The following is a 24,772-nucleotide window of genomic DNA, read 5'->3' as shown; positions in this document are numbered from 1 at the left end:
CTTATGTTCTCTTGCATGCCATCACCTGTCAACCGCGAAATTTGAAATTTGAAATTGCTGAAATCAACAATTTTTAACTTCAATAATTGTGATGGAAGTCTCTCTCTCTCTCTCTCTCTCTCCATTTAAAATGGACTTTATAGGATCAATGAGAAAAGAACACCAATGAGAACCAGACTGATGTGCAATGCTTATGAAAGCAGTCCTGTGACCATAAAGTAATGAAAAAACCAATCCAGTACTGCTATCAGTTGTAACTACACAGGTGGCTTGCTGTCATCTTGCTGTTCCCTTCAGTGCATCTTCAGGTAACCAGCCACTTCCCATAAATATGCAGAATGAAAAGGATAGTAAGAATAAACTTGGATAATGCAAAGTTTTATGGAAATTGCGTCAACAAAATAAATTATAAAAACCAGCATAGTAATTGCAATAAAAAGCATCGTACACTATTGCTTTGTATCCATCATCAGGACACTCCAACAGAGCTAAACATCAAGTACAGGAGGAAATAACGCTACATCAAACCTTACTGTACCATCACACACACACACACACACACACACACACACACACACACACACACACACACACTTGTACGTGGTTGCCTTTCTTGACTGTCACAGTTTTGTATTTGCTACAGTCTTATTCTTCATCAGCCACTCACATTCCCTCTCCTATAGGGAAATATCACTGCAACAACACTTTTAAGAATTATATAAAAATAATTTGATTTTCACCTTGCTTTCATAGTTAAAATATTTTCTTACTTTAAAAATCTGTACTTCAAACTCTGAAGCTTAAGTCATCACTTAATAACAAAGTATTAAATCTTAAGTACTAAGGAACATTACTTCTTAATATTTATGCAGTGTTTGAAATCCAAGAGAATACACATGATGCATTATTAGAAGTGGTTCAGAACCTTTGACATATCAAACTACACTCAGATACACAATTAAATATAGTAGTACATGTATATGTATGTAATAACTTGTGAGTCCATTATGAAACTAATCCCTTTCCTCCTGTGACAGTCAGAAGGCAGACTGATGTTGTAATACTTTACAGAGGCAATCTTCCATATCTGTACCACAGCAGCCTTCACAACAAACATCACAGTCAACCTCTTCACATTGATGCCACATGAACATTCATCTGAAGCCTTCCCACTTGCCTGCTCTACCTTATTTTGATTTTGGAAGCAACCTTCTACATTCACATAGGTCAGGCTTTACACTCCTGGTAGCAGCTCACAAACTTGCAACCTTTTGAACCTACCACCAGAGCTCTCAGCCTCAATCCCCCTGCTCTTTCTGCCTTCATTGACACTGCCACACCATCAGGTCGCTAATTCATTAAAAACCCTCACATAATGCTTCTACAATGATAAGTATGTATTAGGTTCATTTAACTTTTCAGATTCCATTCAGTGCTCCAGTTCACCTATGACATGTAATTTTGCGATAAATATGCATGTAATACCTGACATCATTTGCAAGTTTCTCAGGTACATTTTTTCACATCCAAAGTATAGCCTCTATCATAATTGTGTTTTACATTGTTATATATTTGCATTGACAATAAACTATACTTTAAAGTTTGATAATACTAAACCCAAACAATATCCCTCATAATCATAGTAAGTTTGTCACTAAATCAAATATTTTCCATATAGACATAATCAAGTGTACCAAACATAAAGTAAAGAATAGTGGTCTACTTCAATCTATCCATTACAGATTCTTCAAAAAAATTTAATAAATTAACTTGAAGCAGTGACATCAGTAATGGTGCTGAGGCATCAGCAAGCAAGTTCTCTTTTAAGTCAACCAAAGAGATGAAGGAAAGGAAAGTTTATTTCTAAAATCAAATTAACCGGTTATAAAGCAGTACAATCCTGTGATACCACATCACCCAAACCATTGCTCATCAACACTGCTGTATTATTGCAAACAAATAAATAGATCAAGTGTTGAGCACACCTCATTGTCCATCACAACACAAAGGCCGTCGGGAACACTGCCTGCACACATGGTGCACACAGGGCTGTTCACTTCCACAAGGAACTCTGTCAATAATGCACCAATATCAACCACTCACATTTAGAAAAAGAGCTAATTTGGAGGCTTACAACCAAACCATCACAAAGAAATGAGATCGCTGCTTTTCTTCTCTCACTGGATTCACAACTGTTGTACTGACACAAATACTAAAAAGTTCCCAGACTTTTTGTGATAAAACTATAAATAGTATATAAACTGTATCAACAACTACAACCCTATCCATATGCATCATAAGTGCTTGAAAGCAATGGAAGTACAGCTTTTTGTTCACACACTTGTGCAACACAAAGATTTGGTCTGATCACAGCAAGCAAAGCAGTGTTGTGCAAGTATTATTGTTAGCCTCTTTCACTATGCATCAATATTCAGTATAAATAAACTCTTCAAGTTTCTCCCCTACAAGGGTGAGTACTGCTTGTATCCCAGCATGTGCAATGCAAGGCGACACAGGGACTGCTTGACCAGATGACTTTTGTGCACTTAAAATCTCTTGCATATACAGTATATATATGATAGTCTAGAAAAATGAACAAAGTTCAGTTTCTGTTTTGCCATTGATTCATAAGTGTGCCCCCGATCCCTACACCGTCACCAAGTGGGCCAACACACACCAGCCCAGCACCTCACTCATGACACTAGTAATGTTTGCTTACGGTGACAAGATCAAAATGACACAAGCTTGTGCTTCTCAATATCAAAAACTGTCTTATATAAAATCTCCATCATCATGATAATAATGAAAAAAAAAATAATAATAATAATAATGATAAAAATAATCTACATACCTGGCTGATAGTCCCCTTCAAGGGGGTAAGCCTAGACAAGGTATCATGTCTCCTGAATGTGGGAATAAAAACACAGAAGATTCCCAGTCCTTTCAACGCATTCCTGCAGGCCTTGTCCCAATTATCATCATCATCATAATAATAATAATAATAATAATAATAATAATAATAATAATAATAATAATAATAATGCCTTATCCCCATTATAATCATAATAGTAATAATAATAATACATTTCTCTACCTCCTCCTCCAATAATAATAATAATAATAATAATAATAATAATAATAATAATAATAACAACAATAATACTCCAGTGCAGACAGCATGTCTTAGATACACACTGCCAGTGAAAAAGTACATACTGCCCCTTCCTGTGTGGCCAGCAGTATGCCAGTCCCCCACCAAAGATACACCAAGTCTCATTCTAAACTGTTGTTGCCACATGTTATTGCCATAATATTGTTAATATATTCTCTTAGCATCAAACTAAGTGGAGTACTGCAAACTACACACACACACACACGCACGCACACACACACACACACACACACACACGTTCAGTATCACTTAGTCCTTCCTCTTCAGCCTGAAAGTCTAGAGCTAGACTTGCTTAATGATCTTATGAATGCTGCTTGTGTTGCCTCTCAACTTGTGCTGCACCAGTGATGGCTTGTGATCCAGCTGGCAGATATCAGAGCAACTTTTTTATCCATTCACCTTGGCAGCAGTCACTGACAACCCAAGGTCTGGTCAGGTACTACCTTGCCTCAACACTCGTCACAAGACATCTTGAAGATCCAGCATCAGATTCAGGATTGAAGTCTGACTCAGTTTTGTGTCCAAGTAAAAGCAAATCTGCTAAATATGTAACTAAGTAAATCTTCCTAACAATGTAAATCATCAAAACATAATACTACTTTCATTCCACTTTCAGACTAACTTATTGAACTCTCAGTTTGCATTTTCTCATGAGTTTTCAATATATTTTTCTAAATTCAAAACTGATAACACAGTGACAAGAAACACTGTTACTACTGCTACATGATGTTGTCTGGATTGTGAGTTAAGTGTATGTATTTCAAGAGAAGTTGCCATACACATCCTGTAACTAGAATACCACACAACTTGAAAGTGACACTGCAAAGTAATGGATGGTAAGATTTAAAATACAACTCTGCACACAATGACCATTCAGTTTTTGTCATCCATTGAGATGCTATGACAAGTAATGAAAGTGTTGTCTTTCTTTAGCTACACAGTAATGAGTACTGTAAGCAGTCTAAATGTTTTCCTACTGAGCACACCTACTCACTAACATACCAGTCACTGCGATAAAACAAAACTAGTCACAAGAGGAAAGCATTACACAGATGCCTGGCCACTGTTACAGGAGGAGTGGCCCAGCAATGCCAGAGTGCCAGTGTGGCTGTGGTTTGAACAGTTCTCACGTGGTGCCATGAGGAGACCGGCCAGTGCCTGGTGGAGGTGCCGCGCTGACTCAGTAGTGGTTTGGGACAGTCACCAGAGCATCCTGAGGGTTTCTCCCAATACTACAGTCCTGTGGGGATAAAAGGACCACAGCCCGTAATGACGGCTGTCCACAGAGGGCAAGACTTCCCTCACACCTGCCTACTCCTCAAAGCTTCACCCAACTGGTACATGTGCCATCTCCAAGTGAAGAGGAATTTTATTCTTTAATTATCTAAATCATCTAACTATGAAAACCAAATGTGTTAACTTAAGCTGAGCACCAAATTAATTATCATCCTATGAAAAATGAATATTGTCAACAGCAAAAACATAGTAACCAAGAGCTAAAACAGTGTCTCATTCCTGTGTGTATGCATTATGTACTTGTGCTTGCATGCTTGCATAACACTGATAAATCCCAGAAAATATATCAAGTTTTCTCTAAAATATAATCTTGAATATACAATATGTAGTAACATTTAACCTAAATTTACAGGAAAACTGATAAACATTATAATTTTGAACATTTATTTCCCAAAAAAGCTATTTCCTGATCAAACATTATGGCACACAAAATTATCAGATTTATCCGAGGTTTAGAATTATATCAAGTGAGCAAGAAATTTTAGATATACTTACTTCCTAATTACCTTTTTAAAAAAATGTATATAATTAATAATCCCAGTGAAAATGAAAGCACAGCAATTAGTATTGTGCTTTCGCCTTTCATCCATATATTCCTTTTTGCATTTACATAAATTTTCCTTATAATGTTCTGTACCCGAAATTATCTTCCCCTATTGTCTGATTCGAAGTCAACTGACAGGCAGTGACAGAGAAGACAACGTGCCACACCTCCAAAACTCGGTGTGGAAATGTGTCAACACCAACGTGTTCCTCTCCATCCTTACCTTCCACTGCTGCACCTGCATCTCTCTCTCTCTCTCTCTCTCTCTCTCTCTCTCTCTCTCTCTCTCTCTCTCTCTCTCTCTCCCTACAGAGGTTCACAAAAACTGTATGCAAGTAGTGAGGTGATGGCATCATTAAAGATGAGCCACATGATGTGCAAACCTACATTTACATCAAAAGTTCCAAGAAAACAGCTACAAGTATCAGAAATCTTGACTGCCAAGAAGTTTTCTAATATTCCCATCAATTACAAATGCAGGTCGTGATGAAACAAGCAACAACTTTGCATATTTTTTGTACAATTTCAAGAAAACTTAATTCATTGGCAGTTGTGATTCTGCATTTCTCATCTTCACTCATTTTCTCATCAAAACACTATACTAGACCCAAAAGTACAACTAATTGTACTAACTACACATCACTGCACCAAATTATCTAAATGCATCTTTTATATCAACTTTAAAGAACCATTTTATATATAAAGACATGAATTAGAGCACATCCACAATGAGAATTGCACATCACTCATTTGAATTTACTTTTCTGAGATACTAATGCTTCTTTACTTTTTTCCGTTCATGCTATGTTAACTTGAAACAAAGCTTTATCATCTCCAGTTGGCGAAGAGTTAGTAATCTATGATTACTTGCCACAACTATCTATGTTAAGTTAATAAAGGCATCAGAAATTATCGTAAAAGTATATATATATATATATATATATATATATATATATATATATATATATATATATATATATATATATATATATATATATATAAAGTGAACCGTTCAAATGCACAAGATTCAGTCTGTCACAGCAACAAGTGTTCTGTGCCGCCGAGCAGTGTGAGAAGAGTGTGTATCAATATACTATAATCATGAGATAATCTAAGAAAGCAAAAATTTTTACTTCATCTTCAAAAAGGTTGTTTTAACTCGACCAACTGCATAACAACTAATGGTTAGGTTTTACTTACTTCTTTGCAACAATCAAGTGCAGATAATGAATAGGAATTCCAAAGTGAGTAAAGGAATATTACACAACCTTAAGGTTGCAAATTAATTCCATGAAATTCAACACACACACACACACACACACACACACACACACACACACACACACACACACACACACACGCCCGGTAGCTCAGTGGTTAGAGCGCTGGCTTCACAAGCCAGAGGACCGGGGTTCGATTCCACGGCCAGGTGGAGATATTTGGGTGTGTCTCCTTTCACGTGTAGCCCCTGTTCACCTAGCAGTGAGTAGGTACGGGATGTAAATCGAGGAGTTGTGACCTTGTTGTCCCGGTGTGTGGTGTGTGCCTGGTCTCAGGCCTATCCGAAGATCGGAAATAATGAGCTCTGAGCTCGCTCCGTAGGGTAACGTCTGGCTGTCTCGTCAGAGACTGCGGCAGATCAAACAGTGAAACAGTGAAACACACACACACACACACACACACACACACACACACACACACACACACACACACAAATCATCAGTGCCAAGAAATCATCACCTGCAGATATGAAAGGCAGCAACTACTAAATATCTTTGCAAAAAACTAAGCAGAAACAGAATTGGTCACTAGTGTTAAGCTACAGAAGGCTACAGAAGAGCACACACACACACACACGCATAGATTAATTAAGCAGAAACTAAAAATAAAGAACACACTTGGCTGTGCCATCAAAGAAGTCTAAGTCACTCCAACAGAAGATTGTTAAAACACACCAACAATACATGACATGCTGGTTTCAAGTGCTGGTGGATCATGTTTTAATACACAGGTAATTCAGATGTGCAAATAAAAATATAAGACATGATTTATGAAATACCACAGGTAACCAAAGAAAACCTCTGGTTGTTTAAATGAAATCTCTACCTCAACATAATTAACATAATTTCCTTGTGCAAAAGAATATTACACCTTCAAGACTAAACCAAGTGATATGTTTAACTGTCATTTAAATGCCATTGTTGTGCTTGGGTACATGTTCTCCCATCATAGTTAGCTACCTATCATTGTGCTAACTACAGTAGCAGTGTCTCAGAGGGCTGGCCTTGCTGGCCAGCAATACACAGTAGGTTAATCCTACACTATCCTAACCATAGCTCAGGGTTTGTGGTACAAATGTCAAGACTTAATGATTGTAGTACAGAGTTCTGTATGCCAGGTATGAGAAATCTAATAGTAATTAACAGAGTGCATCACTGTTTTCAATTTACTGAGACAGTTTCCATTAAGAAAATTAAATTTCTTGTAAATCATAGAATAAATATTTTACCACTGTCTCAACAGTTTCTTGAGTATGTACTAGAGCAGCATATCTAAATAAACATACTTTAAAACATAATGATAATGATAATAACAATAATGACACTAAGAATAACAACAATAATAAAGAGTGATGCGAGTGGCATTGTTACAATTAATATAATCACTATAAGAGTGCACAAAGTGTAGAAGTCACTAACAAAACAAGGCAAGTCAGGAGGCACAGCCCGTCCCACTGAGAAAGGTCCACTGTGTTGCATGCATTGCTGTGTGCTGCTCAGACACTGGTCGATCTGAGTGGCTCAGCAGAGGAAAGCTTGTTTGCTTCATGGTGGCCTTAGGATGCAGAGCAAAATATTGGACATGGACCAATGTTTGCTTCCAATGGACTTTATTGCTTTGACATTATGACAAACCCATTTTCAAGAGGCTTTTTCCACATAAACAGTACTATAGTAAGTATGCAATCAACATCTATATAAATGCAATAAATTCCAAACCTTTGTAGTTGGATCTACACAAAACTGATTGTGTAAAGTGGGGAAACTTGCACCAAGAAACATGTGCAGTAAGATGAGTTAGCCACAACAGAATTATGGACAAGCATTGAACCTCCCCCTCACTGCCACAGGCAGAGTGTGGGAGACTCCATCACTGTGCCACCCAGCCCCCAGTGTGTCCCAGGTCTGAATTAATTCACACAGGAATTGAAGGTGCAAGTCAAGCAGCATCAACACATCCCAGCCTATTTAATGAACAGGCTGTGCATACAAGACTGGTAAAATATACATAAATTTCTAAACTTTCTCAAAAATGAAATATTGAGAGAAGAATTGAAATATAAAGCAGAAATTAAAATCAAAATCATAAAACCCTAGCTTCTTATCATTCCTGAACCCCTTGACCTTACATTTAACTTAATAAAGTACATATAAGATACATAAATCTTTTATGAAACTTCTTAAGCTTCACACAAGATATAAACATACACATCTTATTTTCCTTTTATAAAGAAACAAGAAAGACCACCACACTTTTCCCTTCCAATGCCTGTATTTCCAGCACAATGAGAAGGCATTGTGAGACAAGCACAACCTGGGAGTGTGGCGGCCATCCCCATGCCAGTGTGTCTCTGTGTCCTCCTCTCAGGCATGATGGTGATGGTGGAGGTTCCACGTTGTCCAGTACGTATTTTAAGATAGTATTGCAAAAAATTTGCTTTCTATACTTCTATATGAAACTATAAAATTCAATATCTCACAAAAATAAATTAGTAGTATATGTTAAATCTAAAATACATCTGTAAGAGAATATATTCTTTTAAATTACAGTACCACTGAATAAAAAAGTGTACAGAAGACATGTTTTCAGTCCACCATGAACTTAAATATCTAAATCTTTTCAAGATTTGTGGAAATGAGTTATGTTGTTTACTGATCACTTGCTGAAAGGAGACCTGTTGGCTCAATAAGTGTGTGGATCACTTCTTAACCTGAGGGACATCATGGCCGGAGGAATGAGCTAATTCCCAAGGAAGGGGACATGTCTCAAGGTGAAAACATACTGATGTTTTCTTTATGCACGGTGGCCTCACATTAAGGAACCATTGCATGTAAGGAACACTTCTTTTCCCTCAGCCACACTCAGTTTGACATGCAGTTACTATCAAATGATAGTATGCAGTTGGAATGGAAGCCAGTTGGATTTTGACCCTCATACAGTAGCAACACAAGTCTTTTCATCTCCCAGTGGCCTCCAAGACAAGCACTGATCCCATACACAGGTCTGGGTTTTGTGCCACACTTATCGCTAAATTAGGCAGAACACAGTGGGGACTGTCGACTGAACCATTACAGGCTGGTGGTTCTGCACCACTTATCACCTTCATGGTTCATCACTGACAATGAACACCAAAGATACAACAGCTGCACATGCATGTCTTCTGTACATTTTCTTTGCAAGATACATTAGATTTAATTCACTAAATTAACATATAGGTAGGCAATGGACTTAAAAAGATAAAATTATGAATAAATTGAACAATAAACATGAGCCATCTATCTCCACAACAGATTATTGTCTTGGCCTCCTGAATGCTGAGAGTGACTGGGCAGACTCCAACAAAGACACACCACCCACTGCCCCCTGCAAACTCTCCTCTGCCTGGATGTGTCTATTGTCACCCACGGACAGTCCTTCGACTAGTCCTCGTAACACACTGACTTGTACGCCATCTATCACGTCACCACCTGATCCACTAGCTGCGCCCCGCATGTCCTCCTCCTTCCCCTCATCGCTGCTCGTCACCTATAACAGCACAGTGTCCACACCGTCACAAAGGCAGACAGCACATGTGTCCCGCCACTCACAGCCCCTCCGTGATGCTTCCTCAAATTATAATTAATATGAAACTCAGCAATGAGTGCCCACTGAATTCTATTGGTTTACTATGCTTAACAATTATGGCAGTGCAAAACCTGATACTAAAGGTGTTTTCCACCATTAGTTACAGGGTCAAAAAGAAGTGCCCACTGAATTCTATTGGTTTACTATGCTTAACAATTATGGCAGTGCAAAACCTGATACTAAAGGTGTTTTCCACCATTAGTTACAGGGTCAAAAAGACTATCAAGATTGTGCATCACAGAGAGGAAACTCTTATAACATCTTAACAGTCACTCTTTCATGGAAGGACACACAGACTTGCATGTACATCACAAAGCTAGAGAGACACTTCTCACAAACAAACAATCAGAACACACCTAGCCACACCCAAGAAGTCAGGGACAAAAAAAAAAAAAGTTTGATATTAATACTGCACTGCTAGTAAAGGGTGAGTAAAGCTACTATCCTGAGATTAATGAGTTTTAAATGGAGAATTCCAGTCTGATAAGAATACTAAACAATAAAGCCATGCCAGAATCTCTCTTACGTATTTAAAAGCTGCATGATTTGTAACTGCTGTGATGATCCTTATTAAATCCATCATTTCATCAATATATCTATTGCTTGAAACTTGACTTCCATCAAGAATATATGTGATTTTCTGAGCCAGCAAAGGTTTTATTGTTTATGTATCCCAAGATTATTCCTCTTACAGTGTGGTTAAATTTAACATCTGATGGAAAAGTTGTGCATGCAACAGTTTGATTCTCGCATACTATTACAATGTAATCCACTAGAATAAGATGTATGTATTAATTTGCCTAGGATCATTACCACCATTTACATCATGCAAGACAAGTTCAATTCCTACACGTAGTAGCAGCTCCTAAATATATACAGTCGCTAAACATTACTATAACAACAATGACTATTTTGATTATTCTTCCCACCCCAGGCAGTGATGTTCCAGGATTATTGTCTCCAAACACAACTTTTCCATTCATACTATATCGCAGCTTCCCCCCTCATTGCTTCCTTATTTACCGAGCCACCTTCTTCTCCCTCACTGGAAGGTCTTCCTTCCCTCCTTTGTACTGCACTGACTAAGCAGAAGACCACTAAGTACAATCTAACATAACATAAATTACCACCTATCATCCTCAAAAACTCTGTGCAACCCATTACATGGGCAAAAGTCTTGCTCTTTCTAGGACAGTGCCAATTCAATTAACCAATTTCTAGGATACACAAAATCCATCAAAATTTGACTTGTATCTTCTAATCTGGCTGACTATCTCTTCTAACATCCAACATGCTGCAACCTTCCCTGATCTGAAGAGCCTGGGGCCAAGTCCAGACTGCATGGAGGAGACACAGTGAACACAGATCAGTGACATAGAACACTGGGCTGGTCCAGCTCATTGCTGAACCAAGTGGGGTCAATGCACAACGAGTAAACATCTGAAACACGTCTCAGCGTCTTGTGTAGAGTGAGACGTGATGAACCAACACACACACACACACACACACACACACACACACACAGACATGGCCTATAATAGAATAAGTTCATACATTGTGTATTGGAGATTATGTATCTTACTGCCTTGAGACCAGGCATGTGTTATGTCCCATGATGTTTATCCCCATGTGAGCCTGCACCACTAACAGTCTTCCATGTTACAAGCACAAGCTAAGAGTTGCTACACTAACACATCTCCAAGCTACACACAGACCACTTTGAGTTAACTTCCATAATACCACAAAACTGTCCTTTCTAAGAAAACTTGTTAAAAAGAGCAATGTATAATAGTGTGATAATATCAACTACAAAAAAGTTTCAAACTTTCTGCCTCTCACAAAATTTACACATATAAATGAACATAGTTTACACTCAACACAAAGAATTATGAAACCTGGTTGTGTCAGACAGATTCCCTCTAAATTACAGCTCATTGTTCCCATGAGTGATCACCCATGGAAATAAATCACAAATTACAAAATGAAAGAATTCTCCTCTTAAACAATTACTGTTGGAAAATCAAGCTATAAAGAAAAGTTTCATTCCCAGGTACAGCATGCAGCTATTATAACATTCCTTTCTGCTGAGTGTATGTAACATCTCAAACACATCTTCAACTACGACACATGATGCTATAACATATAACACTAACATTAATGTGGGACTAGTAAGACAACCAACATACTGCTACTGAAACACCCACTACACTTAATCTTTCACACTTCACTCCAGTAGGATGACAAACTTTGAACACCTAGTTCTTTGTTCGTCCTCAATATTCTTTTTACAATTAAGTACAGCCTGTCACTTGAAATTTAAGTGTATTTAAAGATGTCAAACCTTTCTATATATCACTAAATCTTGAACAAGTACTAATCATAATGTTCACATGTCAAAAAATCAGTTGGATTACAAGATGAGTAAGTCAGACTCAAGTCAAGTTCGTACTGTTATGAACTGCCAACTTTAGATTCTACTTGAACCACTCATAAAGTTTGAATTGGTGTGTACTTTTCTATAATGCTTAAAATAACTGCTAAACATGCATAGACATTCTTATTCTTTGTAAGGACTGCAGATCAAATGTTGAGTACTTGTGTAACATTCAGTACATCAATTTGCCATTAATATATACTTGTCTACCACACACAACTAAAGACACGCCACTATACATGAACAATACCTGCTCAGCCTTAGTGTTCATTCCTATCATAACCAAATGAAAGAATAAAATTAATAAATAACCAAATAAAGCTTTAGAAGTTAGTAAATAGCAAAAGTCATGCTTGAGCTGCAATGCAACTAGGCAGCACTTGAGTGAGCCAAAGCACTGATGAAAAAGGAGTCGTGTTCTCATGTAAATTCAAGGCTACCAACAGATGAAAGGTACCAGATCACATGACCAGAAAGGAAATGCATGCACTACCTTCTTATACATGCAGTGTTAGCATGACTTGTTGAGTAGAGTTTTCAATGGTATGGACCTTAAGTTACATACTAATGGTCTCTCCACAACCTGTATTAGTTGACATCACTTGGCAACATAATGAAAAAAGCAGCCATATTATTTAGTTGGAAATGTGCTTCTTCACTCCATCAAACTATCATAAATCCCTGATGTATGAATGAGGACAAAACACAAAAACAAGCAATGGAATGCCTCAGCCTTGCTGCAATGGACAAGGGACGTACTTACCAAGACCTCCGACTGGCGTGGGCTTGCTCTTCACATAACTGCCTGCTACATCAGATACAAACCTTGCTCTCCCTACTATACACTATACAGGAACTACAACATGCACTACTGAAATAACTACCTAGCAATACACCTGTCTTATACTCACACATACAACACACTGGTTATCTTACCAAACACACACACACACACACACACACACACACACACACACACACACACACACACACACACACACACACACACACACACACACACACACACACACACACACACACATTCATTAACCACCTACCTGTACACACTGACACATGCATCACTCAATACCCACCTCAGAACAAACACTCAACAGGCATACTCACCACAGGCTTGGATCGGTGGGTGTCAACACAGTCAATGGGGATCTTGAAGAACTCCACCTTACATCCATAGGCTTGAGGGGTCAGCTTGATGATGGTGTGGAGTGGCACCTTCAGGTATGGCAGCTCCACTAAGAAGAGACAGGTAGGTGGATGGTTATGGAGGTCTCTGTTGTGGCAGGATCATCAAAACTCTCTCTCTCTCTCTCTCTCTCTCTCTCTCTCTCTCTCTCTCTCTTACCTCCAGGCTTGTCAAGGAAGTAAGCCAGCACGCAGCGCAGCACCGCCTGATGACCCACCACCAACACATTCTCCTGCCTCTCCAGCTCCATGATGACAGACTCCAGCCGTACCACCACATCCTCGTACGACTCACCGCGGGGATACCTGCAGGAACACAGGCCAGCCCTCACTCCACTGGTCCACAAACTACACAGACTGTTACTGTTATACTTTGCTGCCTCTGTGATCAATGGTGCTGTGTGTCTGTGAAGAGGCCTGGTGGTGTCTTTACCTGTAGGAGTACTTGTTCTGGTCCCTGGCAGCAAACTCCTCAGGGTACTGCTCCTGGATCTCTTCATACATCAGACCTTCACAAATGCCCTGAAAAGTAAGTCAGTCTCAACAGGAGATAAAGACAGTTTCATTTTGTGCACTGAAATGGCAAAATGTAAGTCTAGTAGCATTGTACAATCACATTCTTGAAAGGAACTACCAAATCATTAAACTAAAAATCACTTGTATCTAGAAAAGAATTCATAAAATAAAAAAGAAAATTGAATATTCAACCAGGAGAATTACTTACAGCATCAATCTCATTGAGTGCCTTCCATCTCTCCTGTGGTGCATCAATGCCCGAGGCAGTCTGGATGGTTCTCTTCATGCAGGACGTCCACACACGCAGGTTTGTGATATCCTGTTCTGTAATAAACTTGGCAAGGGCATTGGCATATTGCCGACCCCTGTAGGAGAGGTCTGAGTCCCCTCCAATCCTCCCCAGCTGGTTGTAGACAGACTCACCATGCTGCAAGGGATCAGTCACTCCACTTACTAAGGGTTTGCTGTCACCATGTATCATGCACTGTGCAGACCAATAATGATGGCAGGTCATGCTTAGAGCACCAATCAATTAATCAATACCCAGATGCTTAGTCTCAACAGAGGTACCATGACAGACCAATCCAAGGCACCACCCAACTATATATTGAGGAAACAACATGGATATTGGCATGACTGTGACCACTGCCTATACGTATATCAAGAATAAGAGAGACTGTCATGTGTAAATTACCTCTTTTATCCATTCATTGAGTTGGAAATGTATTCACCAAATAAAGGCCTTATATCAGTCCTGGCAAACCATAAGAACATTACAAAGTAAAGGAAGCTACAAGAATCCACCAAAGTTACATATGGCAGTCCCCAGCTAGCACAGAACACCTACATGCTGCCCTCCCCTTCTCTCACTGGCACAAAGTACTGACATGGATACACACCCTGGTCAGGTAGATGGAGCGCGGTGTGATGTGGATATTCATGAGGTAATAAGCAATGCGGCTCTCAATGTGGCCCTCCTGCTTGTGTACCACCACTCGCCGACCTGCAAGCAAGGGACAGAATGTGGTTGGTACCTTATAACTTTACATGAGACTGATTACTTTCCTTCAACTAAATAATGAGACTGTTTATTATCTTTCAAGTTACAGGTATCTTTGTGGTTATTAGTATACGTAGTCCTTATTACATCAATCACCTGTTTAGTTATAATGAATCTTACACTTGATGAGAAGAAAAGTTTCCATCTGCATTATGACCAGTTATAACATCTGTTCAGTATAACAGAACATTACAAAACTTGACACAGAAAAGCAAAAGAATGTCAAGTAGGTAAGTATATGCCTGTAACATTATCTGCAAGTGATGGAAGGACACAGGACAGGGCTGCCAACATTACCAGCATCATAGATCTTCATAAAACTGTACTTGGTCTCCTTCTCCTCATCTAGTGGTTCATAGAAGAGACGGTAGTGCTCAATACGCTTCAGGAAGTCCTTCACGGCGTCCTCCTTCTCCATGTTGGTGTAGTCTGGGTTGGTGACCTTACACTCCTAAAGATTTTAAAAGTACTTAGTCATAATTCTGTTTATACTTTAGAACTCTCTACCTGCTCCTGTATTTCCAACTTCCTATGACTTACTTAATTTAAGAGGGAGGTTTTTTTGCCTAATTCTCTCTTACCTGCAATGGGATTAGCAACTAAGTGGGTATTTTTTTTATTATGTTGCCCTTGGCTGGTTTTCCCCTTACATAAAAAAAAAAAGTAAAATTCATTATAATTCCATACACCTAAAATCTGCATCCAAACACACTCACACACTGGTAGTAAGTAATGTAATAATAAATCTTTTAAGGCACAGATTAGTCCAGGTCCTCACCATGATGTTGGTCTCAATGATGGCAGGGGCATTGCAGATGGACTCAATGAAGAAGAGTTTGTATCCCATGCGCTCACACACAACATCATGAATCAGCTTCCGTCGCTCCATGCTGGTGTTGGTGGCGTCATACACTGCCACCATGCCACCTGTTTGCAGGAACTCACACACATCCTGTAGGATACCCCAGGTGACAAACACATTAGTAGATCCTTGTTAAATTCACACCTCTGTATCAATAAACAGTGTACATCATAGCAGCAATATATATCCCCTGCCCCACTGACCTGCAGGGCATCCAGGGCACATTTGTTCCTGATGTTGGTGCCTTCCCTGTTCCTTGGGTGGAAGAAATCGTGTCCCTGGTAGTTCCCAAGGGCTTGGCGGCGGTAGTCACCCACATTGAACACTTCACAGGCAAAGCATCAGTATATTATCATTAGTGGTCTTGGTGCTTTCTCAAAACTTACTGTCATATGTATTGTAGATTTGCATACTTTTATCTACATTATATATTAGACTGTATGTTCATATATTTATCAAGCTGTGTATCATAATCTTGTATTCTTGCAACTTATTACATTATATATTACATTAACATGAATTTCTGTGGATATTGCTAGAGATGGAAAGCACAAGTTGAAAAAATATTCTATGTACAAAGAAACAAGTAGACACACATGATAAAGATTTGTGTTCTATAGTGGAATCATAGGAGCTGCTACTGATGACCTACCTTTAGTTGGAAGCCCCACCCAGTTGAGGTAGCGGGCCAGCTTCATGGCGATGTATGTCTTGCCCCTCGCCGGCAGCCCCACCATGGCCACCACATGTGGAGTGTTGACATAGTCCATGCCGGCCTCTGCAGGGAAGAAGACTGGCTGTTAGTGGTTGACTGATTGAGTGATGAGTGACTGGTTGAAAGATTGGTTGTCTGTGACTGGCTGCTTGACTGATTGTGGGAATGACTGACTGACTTGTACAATGTTGGGTCAATGATGGACAGACTATGTGAAGTGACTGGATGAATGACTGAGTGCCTGATTGGTTGGCTGATAAGATGAATGACTAACTGATTGACTGACTAGTTGGATAATGTCATAAATATGTGACACAGGAAATGAATGACTGGATGATATGGCGAGTAACTTAGTGAATAATTGAGTCGTTGGCTGATGTGAAGGATGACTGACTGAAAAGTGACTGGTTAGATAAAGAGATTAATAACTGACTAAATAACTGAGTATCTGACTGGTTGAGTGACTGTTTCTTTGAGTGTATGACTGTCTGACTGTATGAAGAGAGTGAGAGATGGGCACGTATTCTGAAATGCCTTGCTCTCTCACCATCACTGCTTTCCAAGGGCTCCAGTTGAAGATACTCGTGTTTTGAAGAGTATTTTGAGATTCTGGTGATGGATTGGCAAGATTTCTAGTTTACTGAAAGGAGAAACAGTCTTGAAAACCTGGCTAGTTGTCTCTTTGGCCTTGAAAAATTGTCGTAGTGAGAAGGGAAGACATTTCTGAATATGGGCAATGGAGTGAAGATAGAGTGAGACATGGATTGAAGTAAGACTGACAGGGAGTTGGGAGAATGACATACTTCTTAGCAGGATGAGGTGGTAAGACTGTCAGGCTTGCATCAAAGCTGAGAGAGACTGATGAACATGTGTTGAGTTATCAGCTGAGCAAGATGACGTGAGCGATCAATTAAGTACACAGAAAAAAAGTCAAGTTACGATAATAATTCAACACTTTTACGATCCGGTCATAATGTGTGTGTGTGTGTGTGTGTGTGTAACGATAGGAGATTTAGGAATAATACGTACGTACATCAATACAATAAAAGTTTCCTTCATTTATATTGAGAGAGAGAGAGAGAGAGAGAGAGAGAGAGAGAGAAAGCTCGTATCACTGAGTTAGCAGCGCAAAATATATACAACAGAGTAATAATTTAATTCATTCCGTTTTCCCTTCGAAATATAAACAAGTATACATTTGCATACAGTTTATTTTTCATTAAAGCAGAAACAATCATGCCTAAATACACGCATTTAGTAGTAGTAGTAGTAGTAGTAGTAGTAGTAGTAGTAGTAGTAGTAGTAGTAGTAGTAACAGGCGTAGAAGCAGCAGTAAAGCGGTCTTAGTAGAATTAGCAGTAGTCGTAACAATAATAGCAATCAGTCTTTGTAGTAGTAGTAGTAGTAGTAGTAGTAGTAGTAGTAGTAGTAGTAGTAGTAGTAGTAGTAGCAGCAGCAGCAGCAGCAGCAGCAGCAGCAGCAGCAGCAGCAGCAGCAGCAGCAGCAGCAGCAGCAGCAGCAGCAGCAGTCGTAATAACCCATCTATCTCTAGCTGATCACGTCCACCCTTCTACCATCTCTTCACACACACAAAGGACCAACAAGACACCCACGCAAGAGTTGGAGTAATACTGAATCGTGGCGCTGCGCAGTGATGCATTACTGACACCAGCGTAAAGTGACCCAGAGGAGACCCAAGGAGACACCACGAGTAGACCCCAAGCATACTAACCACCCCTATCAACCCCAACCCCCGACCCTCCCTGTGCCGTGACCACTGATCGTCACTTCCAAGACACGTGGAGGAATGTAACCACGCGCTCTCTCTGACTCGCATCTCGTGGCTATTGACTACTGAGTGACGGCTTGATTGAATGTAGTCTGGTGGTGGTGGTGGTGGTGGTGATGTTTGTTGTGCATCTAAAGGCCTTGATAATTTTGGTTGTTTGAAATTTAAACAAGATTGGATAAACCTCGTATTTTTTTTTCCCAATCAGTAGTAGTAGTAGTAGTAGTAGTAGTGGTGGTGGTGGTGGTGGTGGTGGTGGTGGTGACGTAAATCAAGTACCTGCCTACAAACGCAAATCCTAAATTTAGACATATTGCAAGGTCTCTGCTTCTGCTTGACACTAGTAACACACACACACACACACACACACACACACACACACACATGAGGTATATATGCAAGGCTTCACTGCTCGTAACTTGTTTATATAATTCTCTGCAACACACTCTCTCTCTCTCTCTCTCTCTCTCTCTCTCTCTCTCTGGGGACGTGAACGTTCCCAGGTAGCGCCATCGATCCGGAGGCGGGGAAAGAGAGGAAGAGAGCAAGAGAGAGTGAAGGAGGAAAGGTGAGAGAGAAGGACGGACAGGGGAAAGGGAAAAAGAGGAAAAAGGAAGGAAAATTGCTTGAGGAAAACGAGAAAGGGAGGGAAAGTGAGGTAGATGAAGAGATAGAAGAGAAAAAAGAAAGGAAGAGAGAGAGAGAGAGAGAGAGAGAGAGAGAGAGAGAGAGAGAGAGAGCAGTGAGTGGAGTCATACACTTTAAGGACGATGTTGGCAAGGTCATTCTCTCTCTCTCTCTCTCTCTCTCTCTCTCGTCATAAATTCCACCAACTGCTCCATTTCACGAAAACTTGTAGCCCAGTCCACCACCAGCGTGACCCACTGACCTACTGAAGCCAACTGAAATTCTGGTGAAGCTTCGCGTATCTTGCAATCTATCCACTTTGTAATCCATTCACCTCGCAGTCTTCCTCTTCCCACACTGCCCCGCGGATCATTACTCGAGGGATACGTGTAAAAACAAGGTAAGTAGGTAGGTGTATGGTGGAATGCGGTGATTTTAGGTGGTGAGGGAAGGTAAAGTAAAGGTCAAGTATGGTGAATAGAGGCTTACTAAGATAAGGTTAGATCAGTTACAGAATGGTCAGGTAAGGTCATTTTTATTGTATGTAAGGTATGGACAGGTTAAGTTACGTAAGGTAAAGATTCGCTCAGGTAAGATTTGGTACGGTTAGGTTAAGTTAATTAAGCAGGGGGAACGTATGATGAGGGAAGGGAAGGGAAGGGAAGGGAAGGAAAGGAAGGAAGGAAAGGAAAGGAAAGGAAAGGAAAGGAACGGAAAAATATAGAAGACGTAAGATAATGTAGTACAGTTAGATGAAATAAGGTTAGAGTAGGCTAAGGTAAGGTAAGGTAAGGTAACGTAACTCTTTCCGTCACATGCATACCACATCACAACTATATAAGTACGTGCTACTGAAGTAAACATACAAACAACAACAACAACAACAACAACAACAACAACAATGATTAGACTGAGTAATGGCGAAGAAAGTTATCACATGTCATTAACGGAGAAAATGCATAGAAGATGAGGGAAGCTAACTTTCTAATCACCGCATATGAGACTAACACAAATCACGAGGATGAATACAGGGAAGAAATGCGGAGGGAAGAGTGAGTGCTTTCTTGCCTACGTAGCAGAAATGACGAAGAGGAACACGAGGAGGAAAAGGAAGAATCATTAGTTTATCTTCCTTACTCGGCAGAAACGCGAAGAGGAATACAAAGAGGAAGATAAGAAAATGTTAATAGTTTCTTTCCTCCGCATCAAAAATCAAGAAGAAAAATACGAAGAAATTAAAAAGGAAAGAAATTACCAAGTGCTTTCTTTCCTACACAACGAAAAATCACGGAGATAAATAAGAGGAAGAAATGAAAAAGAAGAAAATAAGGAAAATGGCAAGAGTTTTCATTCCCTACAGAAGAAAGATCACGAAGACAACACGAAGAAGAGTTAATGAGCAAGATGTTTGGAGTATGAAGCAAGAAGAGGAAGAACAGACATTTCCTACTGATAACATAACACCTCTATCTCTCCTTTCCCTCACCTGAGCAACATACACTAGGCACAGCTGTCTTCTCTAGCACTCCACCGAACTGCCGTAGCCCTAAAGCCTCACTAATGCAAGACCTACACCTGATGCTGTCTGCTTTACAAACCACACACACGCGCCTTCCCATGCTCTCCCACTACGAGTGTCAACACCCATAGAAAACGTGTCACTTCACTTACACTTCCGTGGTTGCTGTAAGGATTCCATACGATCCATATGAGTTATTTGTTCTTTTTCACGTTTGTTATTTCTACGCCAACTTGATAATAACAGATAATTGCCTGTGCATGTGAAGTGAAACGACGATAACCAAGAACAAAAAGATGAACAAGAACTAGAACAAGAGAAGAGGAGGAGGAGGAGGAGGAAGGGGATGTAAACTGAATGGTAAGAAAAGAGAAGACAGTGCAGAAAGAAGAAGAAGAAGAAGAAGAAGAAGAAGAAGAAGAAGAAGAAGAAGAAGAAGAAGAAAGAAAAAGAAAAAGAAAAATTAAACGACTAATTTGATAATGATTTAGGCACAGGTTAAAAACAAATGACACAGAAGATAGAGAAAGATAAGACTGAGTGGTTGACTGGCTCACTGACTGACTGACTGACTGACACACTGACTCAAGCTAAGAAGAAAAAAAAAAAAAAAAAAAAAAAAAAAAAAAAAAAAGACGATAAACAGCTGAAAAAAAGATACAAAGAGAATGCTGATGAGAAGGAATGACATGAGAGGAGCGAGGCATGTGATGAACAGACTCTTGGTGGACTAAAGAAAAAGAACACAAACGAAGAGAAGAATGACGATGAACAGTTGAAGAAAGACAAAAAGAAAATGCTGATGAAAAGGACGACAAAAGGAAGAGAGGCAGATGATATACAGACTCTTAATGTACTAACGCAGGAGTTCACAAGATTTCCAGGGGTACTTTAAATGGCTGAGCTAGTATCTTTTGCAGTAACATTCCATATTGAGGTCAGTCACTAAATCAACATTATTTATTCTGTTTGATGTCAGATTACTGGGAATTCGGGTAGATCGTCTTATCACTCAAGGTACAGTGGAACCATGCGTGCTTTGGGGTCCGAGGAGTCTCCAAGCGCACGGGTTCGAATCCTATCCACGGTCTGAGTGTAGGTTGGGCATGGTAAGCTAAGGTAACGTAACTCTTCCCGTCACATGCATACCACATCACAACGCGCTAGTGAAGTAAACATACAAACAGTGGAACAGTGGAACCACGCGTGCTTTGGGGTCCGAGGGGTCTTCAAGCGCACGAGTTCGAATCCTGTCCACGGTCAGAGTGTAGGTTGGGCTTCCTCACTCGGGGCAACGGTTTCCTAGCGGGTGAGCTTTGAGATAGGAGGTACCACAAAAAGTATCCCCTTTAGCCCAGAAATTCCCGTGAAAAGCCCACATGGTATAAATGAAAAACTAATGAATAAAAAAACACTCTTGAGGACCCTTATCTTATCTATCTGTATGCTCTTCTATGAAAGTATACAGAGTTTTTAATGTACTTTTACTATCATGCAGGAAGAAACACTAGTGGGGATCCTTATCTATCTAAATATTTGTTTTTGTATGCTTATCTATTAATTATACGTGTATTTGAGGTGTTTTCACTATTATAAAGAAAAATACTCTAATGAACCCAGCTAATTATCTCTGTAGCCTTGCAAATAATGTAATGAGAGAGTGCAGCGATTCAGAACACCGGCCAAGATGTAACAATAGTAATGATTCTCCCTCAATAACCTAATAAATGCTTCTCTCAGACGCAAAAGAAAAAAAATAATAATAAATAAATAAATGAATAAATAAAAATGGAGAAACTATAAAAACTGCGGGAACATTGCCATTGGGAGGCGAATTTCCACTCACACATGTAATTAGTAACAGTAGCAGCAACAGCGACGGTGGTAGTGGTAGTAGTAGTAGTAGTAGTAGTTGTAGTTGTTGTTGTTGTTGATGATGTTGTCGTTATTGTTGTAGGTAGTAGTTAGTAGTTAGTAGCAGTAGTAGCAACAGCGGCGGTAGTAGTAGTAGTAGTAGTAGTAGTAGTAGTAGTAGTAGTAGTAGTAGTAGTAGGTGGCAGGGGCTAGGCCAGGAGGCTGCCCTATACTAACGTGTATCTAACAATAAACAAACAATAAACAAAAGAACACGAAGAAAAAGAACAGAAGAAAGACAAGAAGGGAATGCTAATGAAAAGAAAGACAAAAGGAGGAGCGAGGCACGTGATAAACAGACTCTTCTTGGTGTACCTAACGACTTGATGGACTTCGCATTGTAAACACTAAACACAGATGGATACAGACACTCCCACCACATGCTACACACGCTCCATCCACACCACATCCCATCTCTAATCTCCATCTGCCACATGGAGCAACACAGTACTCAGAAGACTTACAAGTGGCTTCATTTTTTTTTTTTTTTCCGCCAGGAGACAGACAGTTCGTTGCGTCAGTTATGATTATCGACTGCCTCTTCTCTTCTTCTCTTTCTCCTTCATTGCTTCCGCCTCGCTCCGTTTTCTCTTCTTTGCGTTCATTCTTTCCTCTTTCTCTATTTCTTTTCTTTTTTTTCAAGTAAATTTCCTTGGTATGTTTCCTAAGAGGTGATTTCTCCCAAATAAACTTAATCTTTCTTTTCTCTCTTATAACGTATTATCTTCTCTTTCTCCCAGCTGCTCTCATCACTTCCCATTTTCTCCCTTTCTCTTCATCTTTCTCTTTCTCTTGCCTAAATCTCTCTGCATCTGTTCATTCAAAGCACTTTTAATGATACTCTTTTCTTTCTCCCAGTTGCTCTGCCATTCCCTCCCATTTTCTCTCTTTCCCTTCATCTTCCTCCCCTCTCTCTCTCTCTCTCTCTCTCTCTCTCTCTCTCTCTCTCTCTCTCTCTCTCTGCATAATGTTCATCCCAAGCACTCTAAACATATTCTCTCTTCTTCTCCCACTTGTCCTCCATCCCTTGTTGTTCTCTCTCTCTGCATTTGTTGTTCTCTCTTGCCCTCCCATCCCTTTGCAATTTTTCTCATTTTCCCTTCATCTATTTTCTCTCTCTTCCCTCCATCTCCTCCTTCCCTCAGTTCTCACACATAACACCGCAACACTTATCTTATCAGACCTCCACACGTAACTTATCTTAATCTCGCTAAGATGTTCATGGTTACACTTAATTTCATCTAAGCTACAACCTCGCTATCTTTTGTTTGCCCTTGGTGGTTCATCACGGTTCATTATGGTTCATTATCTGTATTCCTTCATGTGTTTCTATGCCAGAGAATGAGTTAAGGTCGGGAATTATTGAAGGATGACAAATCTAAGACCAATTCCAAGAACGATTCGGGAGTTTAAGATTAAAGTTGAGACAGAAAGCTTGTCTAAGAGAAATTTCCATAGTTAAGACTGTTTGTTAATACCGACCCTAGGGAATTATGGGAACAAAAATGAGGCAGTGAAAAAGGTTAATAGAATCCTCGGACTGTTTTGATTTCCCTCCATCAAACAAAAAAATACCTTCACCAAACTGATGCCACTGGAGGAAACAAACAACAGAACACAACAACATCCTCAACACAGCCTGTCACAAGCACCAGAGACAACACACAGCAGCCCAGACCTTAATGAATGTTGTCTACTGTCCATTCACTGTTTGTCCATACGTGGCGTGCCAGTTGCAGCCATTCCAACGGTGCAACCTTTGTAGTGACTCCTCTGTTCTCATATTCCCCTTCCTTCGTGGTGGTAATGGTGGAGGTAGTAGTAGTAGTAGTAGTAGTAGTAGTAGTAGTAGTAGTAGTAGTAGTAGTAGTAGTTCTAACCTAACGATACTACTACTACTAATATTACTACTGCTACTACTACTACTACTACTACTACTACTACTACTACTACTACTACTACTACTACTACTACGACTACTGCACTTCATAGTCATGCCAATCAAAAGTTATGCATCAATCTGGTAAATTATCTATGCATTCATTCATTTATCCATATGTTTATCAATGTGTGTGTGTGTGTGTGTGTGTGTGTGTGTGTGTGTGTGTGTGTGTGTGTGTGTGTGTGTGTGTGTGTGTGTGTGTGTGTGACCAAAGGGGAGAGAGAGAGAGAGAGAGAGAGAGAGAGAGAGAGAGAGAGAGAGAGAGAGAGAGAGA

At 39.7% G+C, this 24,772-nt stretch overlaps 1 protein-coding gene across 4 annotated transcripts in view; it reads right to left on the bottom strand.

Moving 5' to 3' along the window:
• Nucleotides 1-362: 362 nt before the first annotated feature.
• LOC123503296 (6-phosphofructo-2-kinase/fructose-2,6-bisphosphatase 1-like) overlaps nt 363-24,772 on the bottom strand; it is a 64,582-nt gene continuing 40,172 nt past the window's right edge. Inside the window, exons 1-11 of one of the 4 annotated variants that reach the window (XM_045252955.1) lie at nt 20,610-20,757; nt 16,645-16,770; nt 16,196-16,317; nt 15,909-16,082; nt 15,428-15,581; nt 14,970-15,073; nt 14,279-14,497; nt 13,988-14,076; nt 13,715-13,860; nt 13,477-13,604; nt 363-4,412 (exon numbers count right to left, since the gene is read on the bottom strand). In XM_045252955.1, the coding sequence (XP_045108890.1) occupies nt 4,353-4,412; nt 13,477-13,604; nt 13,715-13,860; nt 13,988-14,076; nt 14,279-14,497; nt 14,970-15,073; nt 15,428-15,581; nt 15,909-16,082; nt 16,196-16,317; nt 16,645-16,770; nt 20,610-20,742 (1,455 nt within the window). In that variant the 5' untranslated portion in view covers nt 20,743-20,757 and the 3' untranslated portion in view covers nt 363-4,352. Of the gene's footprint in view, nt 4,413-7,041; nt 9,819-13,476; nt 13,605-13,714; nt 13,861-13,987; nt 14,077-14,278; nt 14,498-14,969; nt 15,074-15,427; nt 15,582-15,908; nt 16,083-16,195; nt 16,318-16,644; nt 16,771-18,245; nt 18,270-20,609; nt 20,758-24,772 lie in introns of those variants that run through there. The other 3 variants (XM_045252952.1, XM_045252954.1, XM_045252953.1) reach the window with 3 other exon arrangements.

Source organism: Portunus trituberculatus, chromosome 13, assembly GCF_017591435.1.
Source record: "Portunus trituberculatus isolate SZX2019 chromosome 13, ASM1759143v1, whole genome shotgun sequence".
Taxonomy (NCBI): Eukaryota; Metazoa; Arthropoda; class Malacostraca; order Decapoda; family Portunidae; genus Portunus; species Portunus trituberculatus.
Note: the sequence above shows the minus strand (reverse complement) of the source record. Positions and strands in the feature narration are given on the sequence as shown.